Here is a 24,178-nt window from a genome sequence, read left to right as displayed (position 1 = left end):
GGAGAAATCTAGTTTAATAACCAAATGTCTGCTCTGTTGACTATCGAACCTTCTTATTGAGCCGGGTTTTTTTATTGATAGCATTCATTTAGCAGTTTTTTTGTTATAGTAGAAACGAAAGGAGTTAGATAAGTGAAGTGCCAACCATGATGCAATGAAAAAGCCTTGCGCAATGGCAAACAAAGTACAAGATATGCAATGTCAACGTTATCTTGAGTCTTATTAAATGAATTGTTAGCTTTGATTAAGAGTTTTTAGGTCATTTCAAACGTTGTTTATAAAAATCATTAATTATTTTCTCCTCACAAGACATCAGGTTTTATAATTTAAGACAGTAAATTTATGTTTATTTTTTTTTATGAAGTACATTCATGCGAATCCGCCAAATAATCAAGATTATATTTCAAATTATTATGTCTGTATTTTATTCTCAAATGTTTTTTTCTCAGCAAAATTTGCAATTCGAAATGTTAGTCCTACGTAGATATAAAGATGTTTACAAGCAGCAACACATTATAATTCATAACGAATCCTTCTTAACCTCATATCACGTACGATCATGAAATTTTACCAACATATTAATTCTTTCGCGGGTGACGTTTGCCGTTTGACGTCTATTGATTCATAAACTTGACGTTGCTTCCGTTAACCTAAAAATTTTATTATGCATCATATATTTTTATATTTTTGTTTTTAATCCGGTAATTTTTTTATTGAAAACATTGGGCGAAATCACGTGACAAACGTTAACGGATGTGATTGGCTATTTTTGTATTGATACGAAGTTCCTACGAACGGCCAACGGGAAAAGATAGAATTTCTTTACGTCACCAACGGCAGACGGCGATGTTAAACGGTAACTATGAATGGTCTTATGTATTTCAATGCTTTCAATTTTGTAACAGAAAAGACTAAAGGAAAGTCAAGTTTATCGGAAAATTTTCAAGTAGATTTCAAACCTCAAACGTCAGCTTAAACTACATACACCGAATATTATAGATGAGGTTTAGCGCAAACTTCAGTTTAAACTTTCCAGTCGATTTGAAAGCTTAGAGACTTAAGTTAAACATGAAAGGATTCCATAGAATTGAGAACCTTTATCAATAGAAACAAATTACAAATGATGTTACAATATTAGCAAGTAAACACAGTTTTCATTATCTCAAGCTTTATTGTGTCGCTTCCTTAATTCGTTTACGAAAAAGTTGTTTGTTCGAATTCCTTCCAACATTGTTCCTTTCATTTCTAAGTTTTTCTATTTATTTTTTCAGAAGCACAAGTTACATGATCTTTTTTGTTCTTTATCCATTGTTGTTTATCTATCTTTCTTAAACAATTAAACCTTAAAACCCACATAAGCAGATTATTGTTTCGTCTCGAGTGACAAATGACAAATGACAGATAATCTATTCAATTGTGACGAGTAAAATGCCTTAAACTAGATCTTAATCCATAGTTTAAACTTTAGTTGAATATCAGTTTCACTTTTTAGTAGTAAAATTGCACCTTATTCACAATATTACCAAATACAAAATGATTCGCTTCCCGTATAAGCACGCCTACCCCTGAATCAGTACATTTCTTAATTTCATTAACGTAATAATCATTCGACTATGTTAAAGTAATGACAGTATTTATGTATGTAATTAATTACAAATTTAATATTCAAATTACATTATAATAATAGACTGTTAGTACTTTCTTAGCTTGAAGAATCTCTAGATAAAAATGTGGTTAACAAAGTAAAAAGTAATTTGAAAAATATTTAAAAAGTTAGCGAACCACACGCTTTTAAGACAGTGACATAACTTTATCATCAGTACTTTATTCTCACATTAAAAATTATTTTCCGCTACATTCCATCAATTGTACATTCTGCACCATAGACACAAATACTTTCATTTATTAAAAACAATTTTTACAACTCCCTTTATCTGATTTTATGGAACAAATTTTTAAATCAGTATTATTAGAGATTTTAGCTTGACTTTTACATGCTTAATGTATTAATTAACCAGTCAATTGAAAGTCATTAATTAGTCTTCTGTCCGTTTGGCTTATCGAGCTGGGAGGAACCTCGCTCGTAAGCGGGAAGAAATTTCTAGAGAGGCAATAAAAAACCTAAATGACCTCTCCCCAGATCTACGGCCTATTCAGCTCTTGCTTGCTATTTTCATACCTTCCTTGATTTTGGAAATCGGTCAATAGTCTTCTTCCAAAACCCAGCAAATACCCTACTAAGCCGGTATTTGTACCAAATTCAATACAATCCCAAATTTCGGGTTCGGATGCAGACTCGAACAGTCTAGCCATAAGGCCATCACCAACCTTAACAGTATCAAAGCCTGTCGATGTCTAGAAAGGTTTTGGCACACCGGTCTGCTGCTCCTTCGTCTACTAGTTCTTCTTCTATACATTATATATACATTTGGACTGAGTACATAGGCGAGTCTGTCTCATCAAGAAAAATTCGGACGAACCCACCTCTCTAGCTTAGCACATACGTATAAAACCTACATCCGTTCCATGATGGAATATAGAGAAATTACTTATTGCACACTACCCAATCATCTTCCTTCTCAAAAGGCTCTTATCCTGCTAGCAATCCATTCTCAGGTACTGCCATCACAAATCCGATTCAGCACCAGCAGCACTGTTTATGTTAATATAGATATAACCTAAATTACGAGCCGTCTAAATGATATTTAGGCCTGAATAATTACTAGACGGTCTCTTTCCCAAAACCCTCTACGGTTGCTAGCGACGGCCTACGAAGAGCTATCTGAAAGTTACGTAGCCTTTTTTGACAATTACATGAGGTGAAACTTTTTCCAAAACTCCACCTCGTCGCTTGTCGGTGTTGTCGTTCATTTCTTATTCCTCACGCGGTAGTAGGCGGACACAAACACAGTGAGCGAGTAACTTTTTTCCAGCAATCACCAAAATCCCCGCTCTTCAGAGGAAAATTTTTCCTATATCAGGTCCAATACTGAAACCTTATCCAATATGAAAATGTCCCTAATCCAAAGACCGGGAGAAGAACCCAGATGAGAAGAAACACATGCATGACATAAAATAACCCTGGTGAGGAAGAAGAAAAAATCCAAACAAAGTGGCAACATATAATAATAATGTAGGAAATTAATGATCTTTTATACGTATGAATATATAGTAAAGACATTTTAAATAGAAAAATATATTTTTTTATCGTCATCGTTAATAAGAAGAAAAAGAAATATGATAATATATCATAATAAACTTTTTTTGATAGCCTCGCTTTAGAAAGTGCATTAAAATATGAAAAATAAGAACAGAATAGACGTGGTGGACAAGGTAGGTATATACTAATGTATAATATCAAAATTTGGTAATAACAGAAATGAAAAACATAAATTTATTATAGCATTACCAAAAGTGTAGACGCTACTCTGGAGCTCTATAAATCCTCAGAAATTGCACCCAAACGCCATATTTTAGCCTCCCTTATACGCATCTGCTCCGTCTTTTCAGTTTTAACTCCGATTAAAATTTGGATACATAAAAACAGCAATATTCCAATTTTTAATTGTGATGTTTCTGCTGGTACCTGTCCGTAATAAATTGCCTCGTATACTACCATATCATCAATTATTTCTTAACTTACCTTTACGTTCTTAATGAGTAAATCGATAACAACAGATCTAACTGGGTACCTATTATCTATTCCGTAACTTCTGACGAAAAACGTACGTTATCGTAATGGGTACCACCACTTTTCCTCGTGATAATCGACGCCAAATACCATCCTTCATCAATGAGTAAATCATCAGTAGGTAACCGACGACGACGCGCTCGTATATATTGCCATTGTAAAAAACACCGGTACTCATCAAAACGTCGCGCCTTGTTACTATTCGAATAGTACCATATAACTAATTAGTACCAATCATGTCCGTTCTATCAATATGATTATCATTATTTGGTGTTTGATTTTTATTGAATTAACTTTCGGTAAGGATGATTTTTCTTATTTTTTATGAAAAATGCGTTTAATATAATAATAACTTTATTTAATAAGTGCATAACAATATGTAATAATAATTGTAACGCTGTCTACATAGGGCAGACATGTCAGTATTTAGAAAATAGATTAAAATCAATATCAATACGATAAAAAAAATAGAACTGCATTAACGAACCACGAAATATCATAAAAACATAAATTCAATTATAAAGTTTCAAAAATTCTTTAAACGGAATTTAATACACGAAAAAGAGAATTCCTAGAAATGGTTCACATTCATAGGAACGAAAAAACTATAAATGATGAAAAAAGACCTAAATAATTTAAGTAAAATTTATAGCTCTATTTTGTAAATTCTAATAAGACTACAAATAATTCAATATTTGAGATGTAAGGACCAAGGAAAAATTAATTTTTCTTATTAGAAGAAGGTTCTAGTTTGATTTTAGTCTTATATTTTGATATTCATGATGGAGGTGATCTATTGATTAATATAAATACGCAAATTTTCTGTGTCAATATTATATTTTGATAAAGAAAAGTCGAAACTTACTGAAAAAACTAATTTTGAAACAGAAGAGAACTAAAATCAAGAACATTTAGAAACATGATTAAAAATATAAATTCAAATACAATTGATTCAAAATCAAATTCAAATAGGTATAACCTGCAAACAAATTTTTGTGACGTTGTATTATAATGTTTTCTCTCTCAAATTTTTGACAAAAGGCCTATTCTAATACTTCAGCAGTATAATTTCTTTGTACAGTGGCGTGTAAAATGACTTATTAATATATTAATAAAAGATCTTGAGATAGACAAATACCAGAGGTGTTACTTCAGTAAGGACGTTGTACAGCTATCCACTTTAGAACGCGGAGCACGACTTTTACCCATCTACTTCCCGTTCGTAATTAGTTAAGGGCTCAATATTTTACAATGCAAAAAAATGCACACTTTGAAATTGAAATTAAATCGATATCATATTTTCCCGCATTTTCCAATAATTTGGGGACATATTTACTGGAAAGTGCCTTCTACTCTGTAAACGACTTCTAATAATAATATTTAATTCCGGGCATGCTGCATACTGGTTTAATTTTACTATCGACTTATATACGACTTATATACTAACTATTACCTATAATTTTGTTAGTCATTGTCGTTCTCTTCTATATATTGAAATTTTATTTTATTTGTTTTCATATAGTTATTTTAATGTTTGTTTTTTAGTTTCTACAAGCTTCTGTCTAAAAATTGTCACAATTTTTTGACAATAAAGCATTTCTCTCTCTCTCTTTCTCTCTTTATAGCTGCATTTTGTGTCGCTCGCTTATTTTATCAAATTTGGCGAAATGCTAACAACGAATGACAACGTCAAGTTAGCATCTATATACTTTATTAACCCTTCTAATCGGCTCTATTAATTTCTAACAATATTATAACAATTTATATAATACTAAATCCTCTGTGAACACCACCATTACACCAACACTCACAATTACATTAACTGACGCACGTTTCGATAACCAAGCTTTCGTCTTCAGAAACTGAAGGTAAAGTGTCTCTGAAGACGATAATTTAGTTATCGAAACGCGCGTCAGACAGTGAGTATTGATGACAACGAAGCCAAAAATACAAAGTTTTACTAAAAAAATCATAAACAAATTCTTGAATTGACACTCCTAATGAATATGAATTGCTGTAAAAAATGTTCTCGGAGGCAGTCGACAAAACGAACTTGTTAAGATGACTGACGATCTGACGATATGAAGGACTCAATGATTATTGTGAAAATTCGAAAACGAAAAGACATCGCATATTCACAATGATTAATACTGGCTCTGTAGATTATTATTAATCATAAATACATGAAATACGAGTAGTAATAATGTTCAATTGAATTGAACGTCACGTCGATTTTTTTTTATATATATAAAACGACGTTACCATAATCAAGTTGTTGGGATGAAATTCTATTGCAAAAATTCCTATGGATATCGCTAGATATAAATTTAAAAAGACTGATTATACACTGGTTGCTGCTTCAGGCGAAAAGCAACTACTTTATTAAGTAGTTTATGCGTCATTCAGTCAATGATATCGATGAAGAATATATAGAAGACGCTAATAGTAGAACAATTCACTTAGCATAGGAGATTTTAGGTTTATCGTGTTCCATTTAAATCGGTTGTTCAATCGAATTTTCAATCTTAGGTAATAATTGTAGCATTTTTTTTATTCGAAGAGGAGGAAATGCGCACTCACACCATCAGTGACCATACAAAGCCAGCAGGTGTGTGGGGGCATGTAAACCACATCAAATTTTCCATCCTGGCCCTGCGTCAGCATTCACAGAATGGCTATTCTTCACTTGATTTGCATTTGTTCTGTTTATTCGTTGTTCTGTAATCTCTTTAGCTGTTCCTTCACATGGTTTGGTCCTCAACCAAATTCTCTCGTTTCTTCGTCCGTAAGATTGTTTCTAGTCCCATCTCTCTTCTTCTCGTGAATATAATCCCTACGATTTTCGGAAATGATTTTTTCGATCTTTTTTATTGTTGTAAGTTCCAATGACTAAATATGAAGAACGTGTGGTCTGCGTTATCCGCAACTTAGTTAGATCGAAAGTACCCATATGCAGACAGTAGTTAAATCAACTAATACTTCACCTCCTCGTGACTTCTCCATAGGTATCCGGCCTTTGACATGTGATAAGAGGCGCGCAGTCCAGTTATGATACCTCTGTCCATTATTACAACTCTTTCAGAGTTTACGATTCTGACTTTGTCGATCATTTCCTTGACCTTATCCGCGTTACGTATTCTCTTGTACGAGGATGGTCCCAGGAGTACCTGTCCCGACCTAGAGATAGCTATAGAAGCATGAAAAATACCACTGTATTAAAAAGTACACAATGTATACAGCATATGTTTCAAGTTTAAAGACGCCACGTTGTTTAGATTTTGTTTAGCAGCCATCAATAGTGAACGTTTTTAGTGAAAAAAATTGGTGATATGTGATAAAATAAAGCCGAATTTTACCTCCGTTTTTTAACCATGGATGAAACGTGGGTCCATCACTTCACATCCGAAACAAAAGAACAATCAAAACAATGGACTTAAAAAGGAGAACCGGCTGCAAAGAAGGCAAGTTCATGGCGTCGATTTTTTATGTTGTGCGTGGAATAATTTTCATTGACTGTCTTAAAAAAGGAAAAATTATTGCAACGTTTGAACGAAGAAATCAAGCAAAATGGCCGCCTTTGACTAAGAAGAAGGTGTTGTTTCATCAAAACACTGCACCAGCTCACAGATCCGTTATTGCAATGGCCAAAATTAATGAATTAAAGTTCGAATTACTACCTCATGCATCCTATTCGCCAGATTTTAGTGATTTGTGACCAGGTACTGAGACCATCCTCGTATATCCTCCTACGCTCTAGCGCTAGCAGATCTACTGACTAATAGTGATGCTACATCAACAGGCTCCTCTTGCTAGCAGTCGGACTCCCGATATTTCTCATTAGTCGACTGAGCGATTGTATGAATAATTGTAGCAATTGTTTTTTCATATTTAACATTCATGCATAATATGACAACTAAAATGTCAGAGTACTATGTTAAATCATAATCCACTTCTATTATAACCTAGGATAATATAAAAAACTGTTTTAATTATTATAAGTGTAACAGTAGAAAAAATTATGTGTGCTTTTCGAGTGTAAAGTAAAATTTCGCCACACTCTACTCTGCGTTGGCAATCTGTTATTTTACCCTCGAATTATAGAAATAACTAGATTTACATCGCATCTACTTCATTACTTCATAATAATTTGTTTTATACAATCTCTTGCTTTATACTTACATGTGATTTTCCATTTTCATGTGTGTAGGAATTAACTAATTTGCGTTTATTTTGTTATTTTCATTACGTTCTGTTTTCAATAATGTTTTTTTTTGCGATCCTTCATAGTATTTTTATTACAGTGGATCGTAATAGAAGTCATGGCCATATGTTAAAGTATAAAGGTTGAAAATTCATTGAATTGATTTTAAAATCTAGGCAAATCATACCAAGGCAGCAATCAGTAAGGTCCATTGACTTCAGGAATATGTAAACACAAATTGATTGTAATAGTTCCTGCAAACCTAAATTTTTTTTCTTTCTGTTTTTCTTTAAATATACGAATATTTTAGACATATTTAAATATGATTTATGTAGCAATCAACGTTTTTTTGTATCCTTCCATAATATTTGAAACTAAAAAAGACGACAATTATGATGACTAATTATACGAATGGTACAAGTGAAGAAAACAAATAAAAAGCGAAGATTCAGAAACAATGCGATAAAACTTATCTAAAAGAAAAGAACTTAATATAGAAATTTTGAAAAAAAAATATGAGATGACAGAAGAATTGAAAAAATGTTTTGATGAAAAGTGTAGAGAAAAAAGTATGTATAGAAAAAAAGCATGCTACAAACACATAGGCAGAAATGATGAAAATGAACAATAGAGAAAGAGAAAATACAAATCCGCAAAGCTTTACAAAAGAAAGAAAACGAAAGTCATATTTCACCTTACAAATTTGAAATCGACACTTTTCCTCTCATGTATTCTAAAGAACAAGATGTCCTTGAATCTGCAAAGCTATCTGAATAATTTTAAAAAATTATAAATTAGATAATAAACGAATTGCTTGTTATTTGGAAATGGCTACCGTTCTATTTTTGATCATAAAAAATTCATATTTTCAATAATTATTTTTATTTTATTCATTTTTTCGGCGCATTTAAGATAAGAATGATACCTGTCTGAAAAGATGAAATTTAAACACTTTTGTCCAATAAAAATACCAAAAACGATAAATTCTCTGATTTGTCTCCTAAAATTTTTTTTTCGAAAATGTTGTATAGGTTATGTTAGGTTAAGATTCCTTTTCATCATGCTTCATGATTTATTTGTAATTTTGCGTGCATTTCACAATGATTTGATAAGTGTATAAAAGTATGTTTTTTTGTAAATAAAAATAATAGAAGGATTAATAATATAATTTTTATTTTTTTATCTACTAAAAAAGTGTTAAAATTTGTTTTTTCGGCTTAGGTCTCATTTTTAGCTAAAGTCTGTCTAAAAATGAATAAAATTGAATGAATTTTTGTTTTAATTGTGCAGCAAAAATAAACAAAAAAGATAATGGAAATATTAATTTTTTATAACAAAAAATAAGTTGGACCCCACTTCCACCCAGAAAACTTAGAACTTTATTTTATCAATTTCTATCTAATTATAAAGAATTTATATTGATAATTGTTTCGTTTTCGTATAATAAAATGTAAAAGTCTTTATATGGATAAAACAAATTAAAAATTGACTAGATGACATCATAAAGTTTAATTTGGTATTTTTTAGGTGCCAGTGTGCTCAATTGCCCTCCTTCTGAACTCAAATTCGAAAAAGTTCTTGGCCTAAGGCCTTCTAATTCAACAATATCCAGACTTTTACATCAATCAAATCCAAGTATCATCTCAAGACCTATTACATCAGAATGTATTGCAAAATGCCTAGCTCGTGATGATTGCTCAAGTTTCGTATTGTTTTACAGTGTGTCAAAATGTTACTATTATAGCAGTAATTTTAGTGTAACGGACGACAAGGATCAAGTTATTGATGAAAATGTAGCTTGGTTTATCAAAAAGTGTTTAGTCACAGGTAAGGATTGGCCATTTATTTTTTTGCTTATCACTAGAAAAATCTAAAACTGTTAAAGGTTGAAGACATGGGATCAGTCAAATAATACATTTCTTGGGAAATATTTTATCTCTAAATTATAATATAATATATTGATAATAATGCATGTGATTTTAAAGAAGACACCCAAAAATGTTTTCGGTTCATTTTATATTTCTCTATACAAGGGTGTGCCGTGACTTGATGCAAAAAATTCGAGAGTGAGTAGATAACTTGAAAATAATGATATAACAAAAAAAAATCTCATACGACCCCTCGTTTCTGAGTTATAGACCTTTAAAGGTGCCAAATCAGAACTTATATTCAAGTATATTTTCTAAATTATACATTCAAATATTATTAATTTTTAATAGATGATTACGTTTATCCATGTAGTGCCTTAGAAGGAATACAAAAATTAATTTTTCAATCGATTTTTCAACAAAAAGTGCTGTTTGTTTAACTCAATAAAATGTGTGGTTTGGCAGATATGTAGCTTTTTAGATCGTTGTATATGCCAAGGAAACTATTCGCCACAAAGAGACATTCTAAAGAAATAAAAAAATTGTAATTATTCATCAAAAATACTTAGAGGAGGTATAAAAACATCAGGATTCTACGGGAGCAACTTCTTTACCACTTTCATATCCAAAAAGTGCATGCTATGGAAGTAGAGGATTATCCAGCAAGCCTACGCTCGTTGGTTTCTAGGTAAACAACGAGTTGATAATACATTTCTTGGAAAAGTACTGTTTTCTGATGAAACTGGTTTCACATGAGACGGTTTTATGAATTCCCATAATTTACATTTATGGGCAGATGGAAATCCTCACGGTAAAATTCAAACAAAGAATCAACATTGCTAAACTTCAAGTGTTGCTATTTAAATAAGACAAACAACACATTAATTGAAGAATAGATTAATAATTCGTCAATATGATAATAAGAATAAAACAGCTAACGTGTTTGAAGAAAAATTTATGAAAAACACTGTAATAATAAAGAACCAAATGATCATAAAGGACATAACATATTAGTGAAATATTGTAGTGAATATAAAATCAAAACACCGAAAAACAAAAAACATTGTATACGAAGTTGATTGAAATTACTTATGTCGCTATTAATTATATCCTAGATAGGACAAACTACACATTAATTAGAAAATAGATTAAAAATTCAATGATTTAATAAAAATAGAACAAAAAATTCAGCAAACCATCTCTACATTCTGTAATAATTAAACTCCTTTAGATGCTCAAATAGGAATTTTTATATTAATCTTATACGTTTTCGGATAATTTTTAGTGAAAGTGATAGCCAAATTTTATTTTCTCTATTAGTTCACTAATAATTGAAGGCAAAGATATTTTGTCAAAAACGTTGATATACTCTTTCCATAAATGATTTTACAAACAATAATGTCCCATTTATTAAGGATGTATGTGGTTTATTGCCACGGTTGTTATTCCTATATATTATACTCGTTATTGAACTAAAAACTTATCGCAAAAAGACAACGAAGGTCACACTTATAAATATTTATTTCTACTTAACTCGAACATATGAACATTATTCTCAGAACATATTTGAGTACCAACAAAATATTCAACGGAATGTATTGTTTTAGAATTTCATTTTGTAATTGAAGGTCCCTTTAAAGTATATTTAGACACGTATATTGCTACAATTATCTATTTCATTAGTTCTAGGTAGATATTAAAAAAAATACGTAAGTACCCGATAAAGCAAGTACAAAAAATTTCTTGATAAAAAGAACAATTCACTTAATGATTAGGCAAATCTCCTAGCATAACATATAAAAAAATGTAAAATGAAATGTATGACATCAGAAAAGGATTATTTGACACAATGATTCTCCTCCTCATACATTTTTAGTAATAGGTACTTAGTAGGAATCTATTCTACAATATACTTTCTTTAGATTGTTTCCTAGCAGATTGTATTATTAATTTTAGGTTCATCATGCAACAAACTATGGGTATTTGATAGGATACCAGGAGCTACTTTAATAGGCAACGATACTAAAACCTTACAAAGACCCATTTCAAGAACTAATTGTGAACAGTACTGTCTGAATGAAACCCAATTCCCTTGTAGATCCACTAAATTTACTATTATACAGATTGGACCTGATTCTTCTACAGGTAATCCATTAGTACGCTAACTTTTCAGTATATTGGAGTTATTCTGAAAAATTTATTGAATAACTAGTACCAGTTATTAAAAATCACTTAATTATTAGTTTCTCATTACATTTTTCTTACATTCCTCGAACCAAAATAGACATACAAAATATTGCATCATTGTTATCTAAATATTGACATGACTTTGTTTATTATTAAATTATATCGTGATCTACATAACTTTTTATTAAATTACAGTGAAAAGGTAGAAAAGGTTCGCCTTATTCATTAAGACGCAATTTTATCATTGTAGTTTAAACCTTAAACGTCAGTTTAAACCTTTCCAACTTTTTATACGTGACGTTTTCCGGCAAATTTTGCTTTAAACGTTACCGCCGATCTGAGGGTAGTTTGAACTTAAGTCTAATGCGGCACTGAGAATTCCAACCTAGTTTTTTTCAAATTTTTCATGTTTTTACAATATAACCTTTGATAAATGGTTTTAGTTTTGCTAAAATGACTGAAGATATCTATTTGGTGAACTCGATGATGATGATGATGAAGAAATTATCAAAATAGTCGATTCACTTAATGATAATAGGTAAATGCAGTTTCGGTTAGCTCAAGCTAACTGCCTCAATTCGATTACGAACATATTTACCTCATCGTCACAGAAGTTTCATGATATTTTTTGTTTTTTGTACATTTTTGTTTATGAAATAATGGAAATTAGAAACCAATATAAACGTATTTTTTTCTCGTAGATGTCGGGTTATATTTCCGAGGGTGAAAACTAACAAAAAAAATTAGGATGCAACTATGATCTACACGATAGAGAAACTTTGTTTATTCTTGGTTTAAGCTAGAGTTTAATCTATTATTTAATCAGTTTTAACATAATGTGTAAGGACGCATTTACTTTCACATATCTTAAAACAACATGATTTTTTATCAGTTTCTGAACGACCTTTTCTGTTGTCGGTGAAAATTTGAAATTCAAAATCCAATGAGAATTCATTAGGTAATTTTTTTTTATTTTAAGTGTTTAGTAATTATTATTGAGCAATTACCAGCGATTTACCGACACACACGAATTATACGACTCTAAATTTTAATACTGATATGCTACAAACTAAAATTATCTGTTAACTTCCCTACTCAGAAGAATCAATCATAGGTAATCTTTATATACCGATAATTTCATTTTTATTTAATTAAAATCAAAAATAAATCAAAAGAAACTATCGAACAATTGATCGCATTTACAATCATTAGGAGTTTTCGAAAAAACTATGATGAGATCAACTCGATTATGATCTGAATGTTCTTAAAGTAATCCAGATATTGTTTACTCTTGTTCGGAACCTAATCGGGTCTTAAACATATTATTTCTATTGAAAAAGTGCGATCAGCTGACGAATTACTTGTGTTTTTTGACCTTGAAAATCATTAATTGACGGAGGCTTGCGGTTTTTATACTTTTTTGCATTTCTTCATATTAGTATTTAACTTTAGTGCAAAATTCATGTGAGTGGGTATCTTGTTAATAACTGTTAAAAAATTATAATTATTAAACACCTAGAATCTATTATACGTACATATCAATAAATATTATGCAGGAAAAAAGTAATAAAAGAAAGGTTTTTTTAGATTGAGTTTTAAATTTGAAATTTCCACCATAGTTTCCGAAAAGCACTAGTGATAATTTAGGTTAAAAAGGAACAAATCATATAGCTATGATCCGTTCATTTCGATCAGTTTCCGAACGTTATTGTAGTCAATTCAAACGTTTATCTCATGATCGGATTACCGGTTAATCGAACGATGGCAGATAAAGATATTCATAAACTATTTTCTTTTTATATTGGTTTATTATCTTTTTATACAATATTATTTTCACTTTAATCTAATTATTGCGAGTAAATATATTAAATGTTCTTTCTTAGGAATTGATGGATATCCATATGGACCAAATAACTATAATGCAGGAGTTGATGGAATTTGTATTTTAAGCAATACTGATAGACATCAACTACCTAGTTCTTTCCGAGTTTCTGATTATGAAGATGAATATTTCGAAAATCAATGTTCCCCCAATATAGAAAACAGTATGTATTATTAACAATACAATATTCAAAATGAAATGAATTTTTTTGAAGGAAATGAATTCTGTGCATATGAAGAATACGAAAACATGACATTATCTAACAAAGATATGTTATTCGAACGAAAAACTAAAGAAGAATGCCAAAAAATGTGCGATACTTTTGAACCTTTCAATTGTCGATCATTTACCATAATTAATGGTAATTTGTGTTACCTACATAGTGAAGATACCAAAATTTATGGTCCAAATTCTTTACAAGACCTTTCTGGCGCAGTATATTACGAAAAAGCGAATTGTTTAAACAGTAAGTTACATTTTTATCTACTCTCTCTCTCTCTCTCTCTCTCTTATAAGATCGTAATCACGATTATCACAATCATTTATGATAATTATCAATAATAGGGGAAGATGCAAAAACACGAATGAAAATATTTCAACACCTAGGTCACTAAAAAAAACAATCGATATCATCAGGATCTGTGTGGATATGCGTTCATCAATTATCGATCTGACAGACTTGTAAGTTGGACAACTCAGGAAATTGTATAAAAGTGTAAATCTGGAATATTAATATCTACGTGCATTTTACCGTCCTAATACAAAGTATCTCGTAGATTGTTTGAGAGGTTGTTTTGGCAATTTCCTTTGAGGTACATTCCTATTATTAAGATGGTATTTAAAATCTGTTAGAAGCCCGATCACCAGTTTGAAGTCGTTTCTGATCATCACGATGAGTTCCTCGGACTTCTTAACTGATATTATTATGAATATTTTGGATTGTCTTAGGTTTGTAGTGTTTCTCCAATTAGGTTCAATCTGATTCTTTAGAAATTCGTTCAGTTCGTTATTGATGTTCATGAGGCTAAGTATGGAGTTGTCGCTTTTTTGACAAGGCTGTCTGCTTCCTTATTGAATCCTGGTATAGTTACTACTTTCTTTCTGTTAGCTAGTGCTTCTAGACTTTGTTTGCTCTTCCACACTAGCTTGGATGTGTACTCGATAGCTTTCAGGATCTTGGCTATCGGAGAGTATGTGAATGTAATTTTTGGAGAGGTTTATTTCCAAACACTCCCGAGAACATTTGTTTATTGTTAGGAACTCTACCTGAAAAATGTTGAGTAATTTTTCTGGTTGTAGAGCTTGGTCACAAAATGTCAAATCCAGCTCCTAATACAACCATCTGTATACCAGAGAGACACAATTCAAGCTTGTGGAAGAGCTTTATTGACCTATGATTGGCAATCAATGATTATCACTTCCAATGGGATGTGTATGTCATTCATGCTGCATATTTGGTCTGTCTTTATAATTCTGGAAGGCAGGTGGGGGGCAGTTAGTCATTGCCTCTGTAATACCCAGTCAAATCAGCCTTTGAATTTTGTTCAGTTACTATCATATGCAGATTAGACAGGAAGGATAAGATGAGATAGAGGCTTGGTAAAGATCACTGAACATATATAGAATTTAATCAAAATTATAGAAAAAACTGACGGTAATCTATATAAAAAATGACCAAATCAAAGGACAAAGAAGAAGAAACACAAGAGTTTTCGGCTAGATATTGCTTCTATTTAATTTATGATGATGAATGTCATTTTTTTATGGTTATACTCATTTTTTCCGATTTATTCCAGTATCGGTGACATGTAGTGAAACTTACATGACAATAAACTACAAACCAGAAATAAATTTTAAAGGTAAAATGTATATGGAAGGATTCTCAGATAATCCAGTTTGTTCGGCAAATGGACAGGGTGGATATAATGCCATATCATTACAAATTCCTTTATTAACTGGACAATGTGGTATTATAAAAGCAGATGGGCCAGTAAATAGGTGAGTTTATTTCCACGGAATCACTTTATAAATGTAAAATACTCGAAATCGTATCAGACAAATTATTTAGATGTATATATACGAGGGCCGTATTTTTTCAACCTCCGATAGGCTATATATAAAACAAAAACAGTTACTTTTCAACATAATCACGGAAGTGATGGAGACATTTGTCATATCTTTGAACAAGCTTTTCAATATCCTCTTGAAAGAAAGTTGCCGTCAATTTAGCCTAACCGTTCAGTAACAATAGAGTACAAAACAGACCGTGAAACTTCTGGAAATTCCGTAGACAAAACAGTAATGGTGAATCTGCGGTTTTCTTTAACCATTCTGTCAACTCGTTGAACCAGGTCATCTGAATCGACAGATTTGCGTCCTTGGCTCCCTTCATCATGCACATCATTTCGGTCATCTTTAAACTTTCGACACCATTCACGCACAACACCATCACTCATGAAGTTTTCCTCATATACACGACTCATACTCCGATAGATTTCTTAAGCACTATGGCCTTCATCCTGTAGAAAACGAATCATACTTGGTGAGAGCTTCAATAATAGCGGACATGTTTACGTGGCTGTAGCACAACGCCGATTTACGCCTGAATGTCAACAATGGCGGAGTGTGTAGTGCAAGAGCTTCGCGGTCACCTAGAGTGCATGCCCGCTTTCTTCTGCCCGCGTAGCGATCGGTGGCTGAAAAAAAAACGACCCTCTATGATAAATAAGGTAATCTTATAAGACAAGGCTAGAATTTTAATGCTCAGCATCTCTGTATACAATACTACATAAATTGTTCACTTTTTATTGAAATAACACATTTATTTACAGTCCCTTAGAAAGTAGATAAGATGGTTAACCATAGAAAGTACCTAAGTAGTTTGTGTAAAATATAATTATTCAAAAAACTTTTAACTATATTTCCATGCTGATATTAAATATTATTTTGGCATATATCTTCAGAACCAACCCTCTTTGTTTATAATTATATGGATATACAACAAATAACTAACCCTGATAGCAGCCAAGAATTGCTTTAAAGTGCAAGAAAAATTGATGGCTATGAAAATCATGACTCCATTACAGTTTTTTGAGAAATGTAACTTCAGATTTGTAAAGGCAGAATGAGAACTATGTTTTTCTTCAGCAAGACTTACCAAAACTTTTTACAGTGCAACCTCAATATAACGACTTCCTCGATTTAACAAATTCTTCGTAATCCCCTTGAATTGTCCATAAGAGTCAATGTAAAATATACCGTTACATTACAAACATTTTTTGAGAACAACCACTTTATAACGAATTTTCAACTATCAAGAAAAAGTATAAATACCTCTAATTAACGAATTTTGTCAACTCAAAACCTTTATATAAAGTTACCTACTTAATTGTTTTTAAATAGAAAATACATACAGTAATTTGATAAAAATGTGTTATCATTTATTAGTAATTGTTTTTTATAACAAGATAAGTACGTAATGTTGAGGTGAATAAAACTATTTTTACCTCTTTATAACGAATTTTAAACCAACCTAACCTCAACATAACAAACCTCAGTTCAACGAATTACTTGATGTAACGAATATTTACCTTTCTATTATGTTATTAGAACTTTACTCTCCGGAAATTTGTTGCTTCAGTATAATTCGTACATTCAAACACAAAATGACAGACTAATACGAGTTGGATGTATTTTTGGTAATGAAACAAAAGTAGTCATTGGTACTGGTGTACATGTATCTCCGTAAGTAACTTTATTTATTCACATTGTCAAAGTTTATAGATTTAATAAATAACAAGAAACTCTATTTCATCTGGAAAATTGGAATACGTTATTTTAGTTTTCCAAAAAATGGATTTTAAATGAGATTCACTTTACTTTACTGACCTAAATAAACCTTTTTAGAATGTTACCAAACAGGGGAAGCGTGATAATAATTCCAGGTAATAATGCTACCGTACCAAATGTTATAATGAAAGTCGTGGACGCTCATACTGGCGATGAAATAAGTGATTCCCAAATTGGTCAGGATCTTCAACTACAAATTATACTAAACAAACCAGATAGTAAGTTTTAAATTGTTGATATAATTCTCAGACTCTATACAAATCAAAATATATTATAGTAATTTTCAACCAATTATAACTGTAATGATTTTAAGAAGAAAACTTGACGGTTCACTTTACAATTCCCTGTACTATTGGTATTTTTATCGACAAAACAAAATTACCACTCATATCTTACTGAACACACTGTTTACACTACCACTATATCAACACTCACAATTACACTGTCTGACATGAGTTTCGATTCTGAATTTTCCCGCCAATAAACGATGTACCAGAAAACGGAAACTGGCCATTTTATGTTGGATACAATGAAAAGAATCAGCCGGAATGTACGTGAACGTAGTTATGTTTTTGTTAAATACATCAAATTCTAGCCTATTCTATCCTTAATTACTGAATTATCTGAAAATGTTAAATGTGAGAATGAGGAAATATCCACATATCTGTACCATACCCTGGGATAATACTGATCTTGACTGATTTGTTTTTCAAAATGACTCATGACAGTTCAACCATAAATGGTGATAGCCAGTTACCCATTCCTAAGCCTTCATCTTGTTTGTAGAATTCGTTGCTGTACTGGATATATTTTTTTCCATACCTATTTTTGTTAACTGTAAATATTCTTCGATTACATCAGATTAAATAAGGATAAAAGGCCAATTCCTTACAGCCTAATCTATAGTTTAGTAGTCAAGGAATAAATGTCAAGATTCTCACCAAGCAGGTTTACATAATTTTCGCGAGAGAAGGTTTATTGGTGGGAAAATTCAGTATAAAACTGATAAGTCAAGTTATTAGGTTTTCGTTTACCTTCAGTCTTAATTTAGTTTAAGATACATTTCTTATACAGTGTGGCGCATTTAGATGAGAAACACATGTGTAAAAAGTTGTTTACAGATTTTATGCAATTTTTCATAATGCGTTCAATAAAACAATAATTAGGTTTTATTTCAATCTTCATAGTATAATACTACAAAACTTTTTCATAAACTAAAACAAATCGCTATTAGTAATGACAACATGAAACTCAAAAACTTTCTCAGCTAAAGCTTTTTCCGTTCACAATGAAGTGAACTGAGACACTCAGTTATGTGAGTATCTTCGAAGATAATGACGTCACTGCTCAAGGAATGAAAGGAGCCGTCTGTTAGTTACAGCGAAAGAAACTAAAATAATACTATTTCGATGACAAGTTCTGACAACATGATGTCCTCAACCTCACTTTCAATCTGAGTTCACAAAACTCATTAAAGCATACGGTCTCAGCTTGTGCAGACTGAAAACGAACGTGCATTTTTGCATTTTGATGGAAAGGAGCTAACATACAGATAAATTTCCTGCATCAATGGTTGTCCATGGAAATTAAGTCTTTTGTATTAAAAAAATTAGTAACTTCAGATTTTCTAATCTAAATTGTCACACTGTATAATTATTGGTTATTTTGTCTTCTATTCTGTTTATAAAATATTTTAGATTTGGATATTTGGGCAAGTCATTTGATAGCCATGACTGAAAAAAACGATGAATCTATATTTTTATTAGATGACAGAGGATGTCCAACTGATCCCAATATATTTCCATCTTTAAGAAAAATAAGAACTGATGATTATGTAGAGCTTCTGGCAAATTTTAAGGCTTTCAAATTCACAAATTCTCCCATAATAAGATTTAGCGTTATTATACAATTCTGTGTAGGAATTTGCGCACCGGTATGTTAAACCATTAAATTATTTCATTTTTATTTAATTATATAACATTTTTTTAGATAAACTGTGGGGGAAATATATTATCTCACGGTCGACGAAAAAGAGAAATTACAAAAATCGAAACTATAAATGGAACTACAGCAGTCAAAATTAACCCGACTAATAACAAACAAAAATCTAGTCAGATGTTTGAAATGCCTCTTGAATATATCATGGTAGTAAGAGATACCAATAAATATATATCTGATAGATTGGTAATTGGAGATAATAAAATTCTAGTTGCTGGATATGGTAATTTGAAAATTTAATACAATTTTTGATAATCTGGCTGACAAAATAAAACAAACAGCAATAAATGTTCGTTGAGAGCATCTAATTTTCAAAAAATCTCTGAGAATGGCAATAGAGATTATTCTGCGAACCTGAAGTCTTTAAAAACAAACTAATAACAAGAAGATCGAAGTTAAAAATCTCCAGGACTCTAATTCGACCGATCGTAATTTACGACAGTGAATGTTGGTTGACGTCACATGAAGACCAAGAAAGATTAAGAATATTTGAGAGAAAAATAATCAGAAGATTGGAAAATTAGAAATAATACAGAAATCTATGAAATACTAGACAATGTAATGATCGTCTGATTCATTAAAGCATAGAGATTGAGATTGTTGGGCTACGTTCAATGAATGGAGGAGAAGCGGATGAATGCCAAAATATACAGCAGTTGAAAAAGAGGCAGACCCCGTATTATATGGACTAATTAAGTTCATAAAGATTTACACATAATTAATGGGAGAGGATGGGGAACATTGATGAACAACAGACCACTTTGAAGACGAATTGTCTAGGAGGTCAAGGCTCACACCAAGCGGTATTGCACATTCGTAAGGTATTTGAATTTAAAAGTTCGTGAATTTTAATACAAAGCTTTATGTGTGACAAGCAATATCCCCAGGGGACATAGAATTTAACAGATGTCGCAGCAAAGTGATGAGATATGAAGTCTATTCATAAGAAAGGGACCAATAGATCTTTATGCACTATACAACAGTGGCTACAGACTCAAGAATACCGAGGTCATAGAGCTAGAGAATCTGGACGTCGTATGTCATCCCATAAACCATACATAACCCTATTTTTTATCTAGATAATGCCATACCCATATATGTAATACTCCTATATGGCCAGTTTCTATATGCGGAAGCTGTTCCGACTAAGGAAGATAGAATGGCAACGATTTTTCTATCCTCCGAGGTTCCAGCTCGGTTCTGCGCATTCTCAAGCATGCGAAATATAGATAAAGTGTCTCGAACGAGAAAGAAAATTAATACTACCAGACCCATATATATATATAATACTCCTATATGGACAGTTTCTATAAGTGGAAGCTGTTCCGACTAAGGAAGACAGAGTGGTAACGATTTCTCTATCCTCCAAAGTTCCAGCTCGGTTCTGCGCATTCTCAAGCATGCGCAGTATTGATAAAGTGTCTCTAACGAGAGAGAAAATAAATATTGTCGACACCGTAATGTAGGAACATTTTTTCCCATACCAACTGTCCATATAGGACAGACCACATTTTACCAAAGAATTCATAGCCTTCATGGATCAACAATTTACAAACTTTCTCATGAAGTTTAGGTAGCTTGGAATCAAAAACCCCAATAAGAACCAATTAATTATCAGAACTGAAAATGGGTGCATCAATAAAAGCATAAGGAACTTGATTGAATAAACTTTCTTCTTAAGTTGTCTAGTGAAGTTGTAAACCTAATCATTCATTAAGAAGTGCTACAATAAAAAATTATTAATATCGGATGAGCAAATATTGGTGTTTACTTGTTTTGTCAGCTAATAAATATTATTTCATACATAGTGTTGTAGATTCTATGGATACCAATTTGTAATGTATGAAAAATATGAGACTTTATATTAAAATTTTCCTTTTTTTTTCAAGATTTTGCAACAAATGAAGTATGTCTAGATTATTCTTTGGTAATCGCTTTGATAATATTATGGATTTTGGTTCAATTATTTTTTATTATTGGTTGTATAGTTCTAGTAAGGAGATACAAAAGGTACTACCAGCACGAGTGCACACGGCAATCATTAGAAGAACTACATAAAAATTTTGGATTGGGAACCAGCAATTTAGATAATAGAAGAGTTCATTGGGCTGATAATGAAAATATTCTTTGAGATATGAAAATAAACGTAATATTAAGAGGAATAGACTGATACCAATATTTTAATCAAGTCATAAATTATTTTAAAAAATGTATCACTAAAAAATATATAATTATTTCAATTCATGTATAAACAATTAGAGATATATCTGGAAGTTTGTAAATAAAATGGAATACAGTTTTGTAAGTATAATAAATTGTTATTTCTACACTTTGTCACAAGAATTCTGAACCTATGTTTGACTACTGTCTTAACTTTGTTTTTGCCTCATTCTTCAAAAACCTGTGGTACTTAAAAATTTGCCCTATATAACAATGAACTGAACTCTTAAAAGATAAGTTGTAGCGATGTCTGAGGGCAATTGAACATGAAATTTGCCACAATATAATAAACTACACTGTTAAATGACAAAATTTTTTTGATTATTTAAAACTGATGACAGACAATGGTATGGACATCAAAAAAGACAATCAAACCCCATAAATCTTTGTTTAATGTGGCCTTATAACTAATCGCCAGGAACCACGGTTGAATCCTGGAGGTAGGTTATAGTGATTTCTGACGTTAAAACAACAAAAATTTTTTGAATATTTAAAACTGGTGACAGACAATAGTATGGATATTAAAATGGCAATCAAACAATTCTTCCAAAACCTGCCGTAAGGCACTAATGGCAGATATTATTCCACCAGCATTTCTAGCCGACATTCTGTAAACTCAAAGTTTGTTAATATACACAATTATATTAATAAGAATTTTATTAAATATATTTTCAAGCCCCGGAATTCCTATTGTATTTTTGCATTCAAATTACAGCCAATTTAGCTGTCTGTTGGGAATTCATATAAATTAAACATTACCAAATTATTTATTTAAAATATATATTAACAACTAAAATACAATACTGCTCAGGTTATTTTACCATTTTCTTCATTTCTCAACTGTTTAGCAAGATCAATTTGTTTTTGTAGAACATATATATTTTCTTGCTTTCTTCTTTGTCGTGTTTCAACGTCTCTTAAAACGCCAGAATGCATTTGCTCCCTGTAAATTAGAAAAAGTGCCTACAAAAATAGTAATACAAAATACGTAACTCAATATACCTATCATAACTTTGTTTAAAGTGTACATAACCGATTATACTTGCCGAAAATACACAAGCTGTTGCTAAAACTACTTTTGATTGCAAAGACATTAATTGATCAAATTTTAACAAAACTAAAAAATGTAAAAGTGTTAGGTTAAAAGGTTGACACTTGAATCGAGAGTTGATTATACTTACATACATTTCACATTTGTCTATGGTGACGGTATTACTATTGTATAAAGAATATTCTTTACAATGGTATTAAATATAAGAGCATTACGAAAAATATAATCCGCAATCATCTATCAGATGATGGCGGATTAGAAGAATTAGGTTTATTTAGAGTTTCAAAACATCGCATTCCTTTGTTGGTGGATATTTCAAATTTAAAAATCAATTTACCAAAACCTGTTATTTTAATAACTTTTAAACTCTCGTTTTGTGTGCTTATAACTTCATCCTATTTATTGACATTATAAGTATCATTAGTACAGTACACTTTTTATAACTGCTTCTTAACCTAACCAATACTGTCACTCTACACAGTTCTCTGAAGACTACGAATAGAGCTTACGATTCATTCTTAGTGTATGGTACATAGTGTTTAAATTTCCAAACAGTGAAAACATACAACTTATATCAAAATTTTCAAGTGCTTCAACTTAAATTACTATTACTTAAATCATATAACTTGGTCAATATTAACAAGTCTACACTAAAAAACAGGCCGAATAACCCTAGCAGCTGAGACCTTACCAGCCTTAAGAAGAAGATGACCTCAACTAAGAAATATATTTTGTATAATAATAATAATTAATAATCATATAAATGGAGTCAACGATTTTTAAAGATAAAAAAAAATCAAATAAAACACATCGTTAACTGATTGCATATACCGAAATGTACGACTGAACTGGACCAGTGCAGGCCAGTTTATGAGTGTATAGAATTTGTTGATTATTGTATTTGAGGTTATTTGATGTGATTCAGGCCTTTTAGTATTAACAATAATAAAAAACGATTTAGTACTTTTTAATATTTTATATGATGACGTCCAGATGCACTGAACTGGCTGAACTGACTCTAGATCCAGTGCAAGCAGTACAGTGAACTGCGTGAACTAGTTTTCTTGCAGTGCTACTAAGAACAGCGACGCTAGCGCTGGTTCTGCTACAAAAAACGCTTTAGTGTACACTTCCCGAACTAGTTCTGCCAATGCAGCTACCAAGAACAACCTTATTATAAACTATTTCAGAGTAAAAATTTTTTTAATAAAATAAAACAAACCATAAACAT

The 24,178-nt window shown here is 31.3% G+C and overlaps 1 protein-coding gene across 1 annotated transcript; it reads left to right on the top strand.

The window, feature by feature from the left end:
- Window positions 1-3,792: 3,792 nt before the first annotated feature.
- LOC130445517 (uncharacterized) lies at window positions 3,793-22,208 on the top strand. The gene is made up of 11 exons (XM_056781181.1): window positions 3,793-3,990; window positions 9,420-9,719; window positions 11,717-11,905; window positions 13,831-13,992; window positions 14,044-14,295; window positions 15,626-15,827; window positions 17,439-17,573; window positions 17,736-17,896; window positions 19,376-19,611; window positions 19,668-19,899; window positions 21,566-22,208. Exons 1-11 carry the CDS (start codon window positions 3,945-3,947, stop codon window positions 21,805-21,807), a joined length of 2,157 nt encoding a protein of 718 aa, XP_056637159.1. The 5' UTR covers window positions 3,793-3,944; the 3' UTR covers window positions 21,808-22,208.
- The last annotated feature ends 1,970 nt before the right edge of the window (window positions 22,209-24,178 follow it).

This window comes from Diorhabda sublineata, chromosome 1, assembly GCF_026230105.1.
Source record: "Diorhabda sublineata isolate icDioSubl1.1 chromosome 1, icDioSubl1.1, whole genome shotgun sequence".
NCBI classification, from domain to species: Eukaryota; Metazoa; Arthropoda; class Insecta; order Coleoptera; family Chrysomelidae; genus Diorhabda; species Diorhabda sublineata.
The sequence above is the reverse complement of the archived record's forward strand: the minus strand, read 5'-3'. Positions and strand labels throughout refer to the sequence as shown.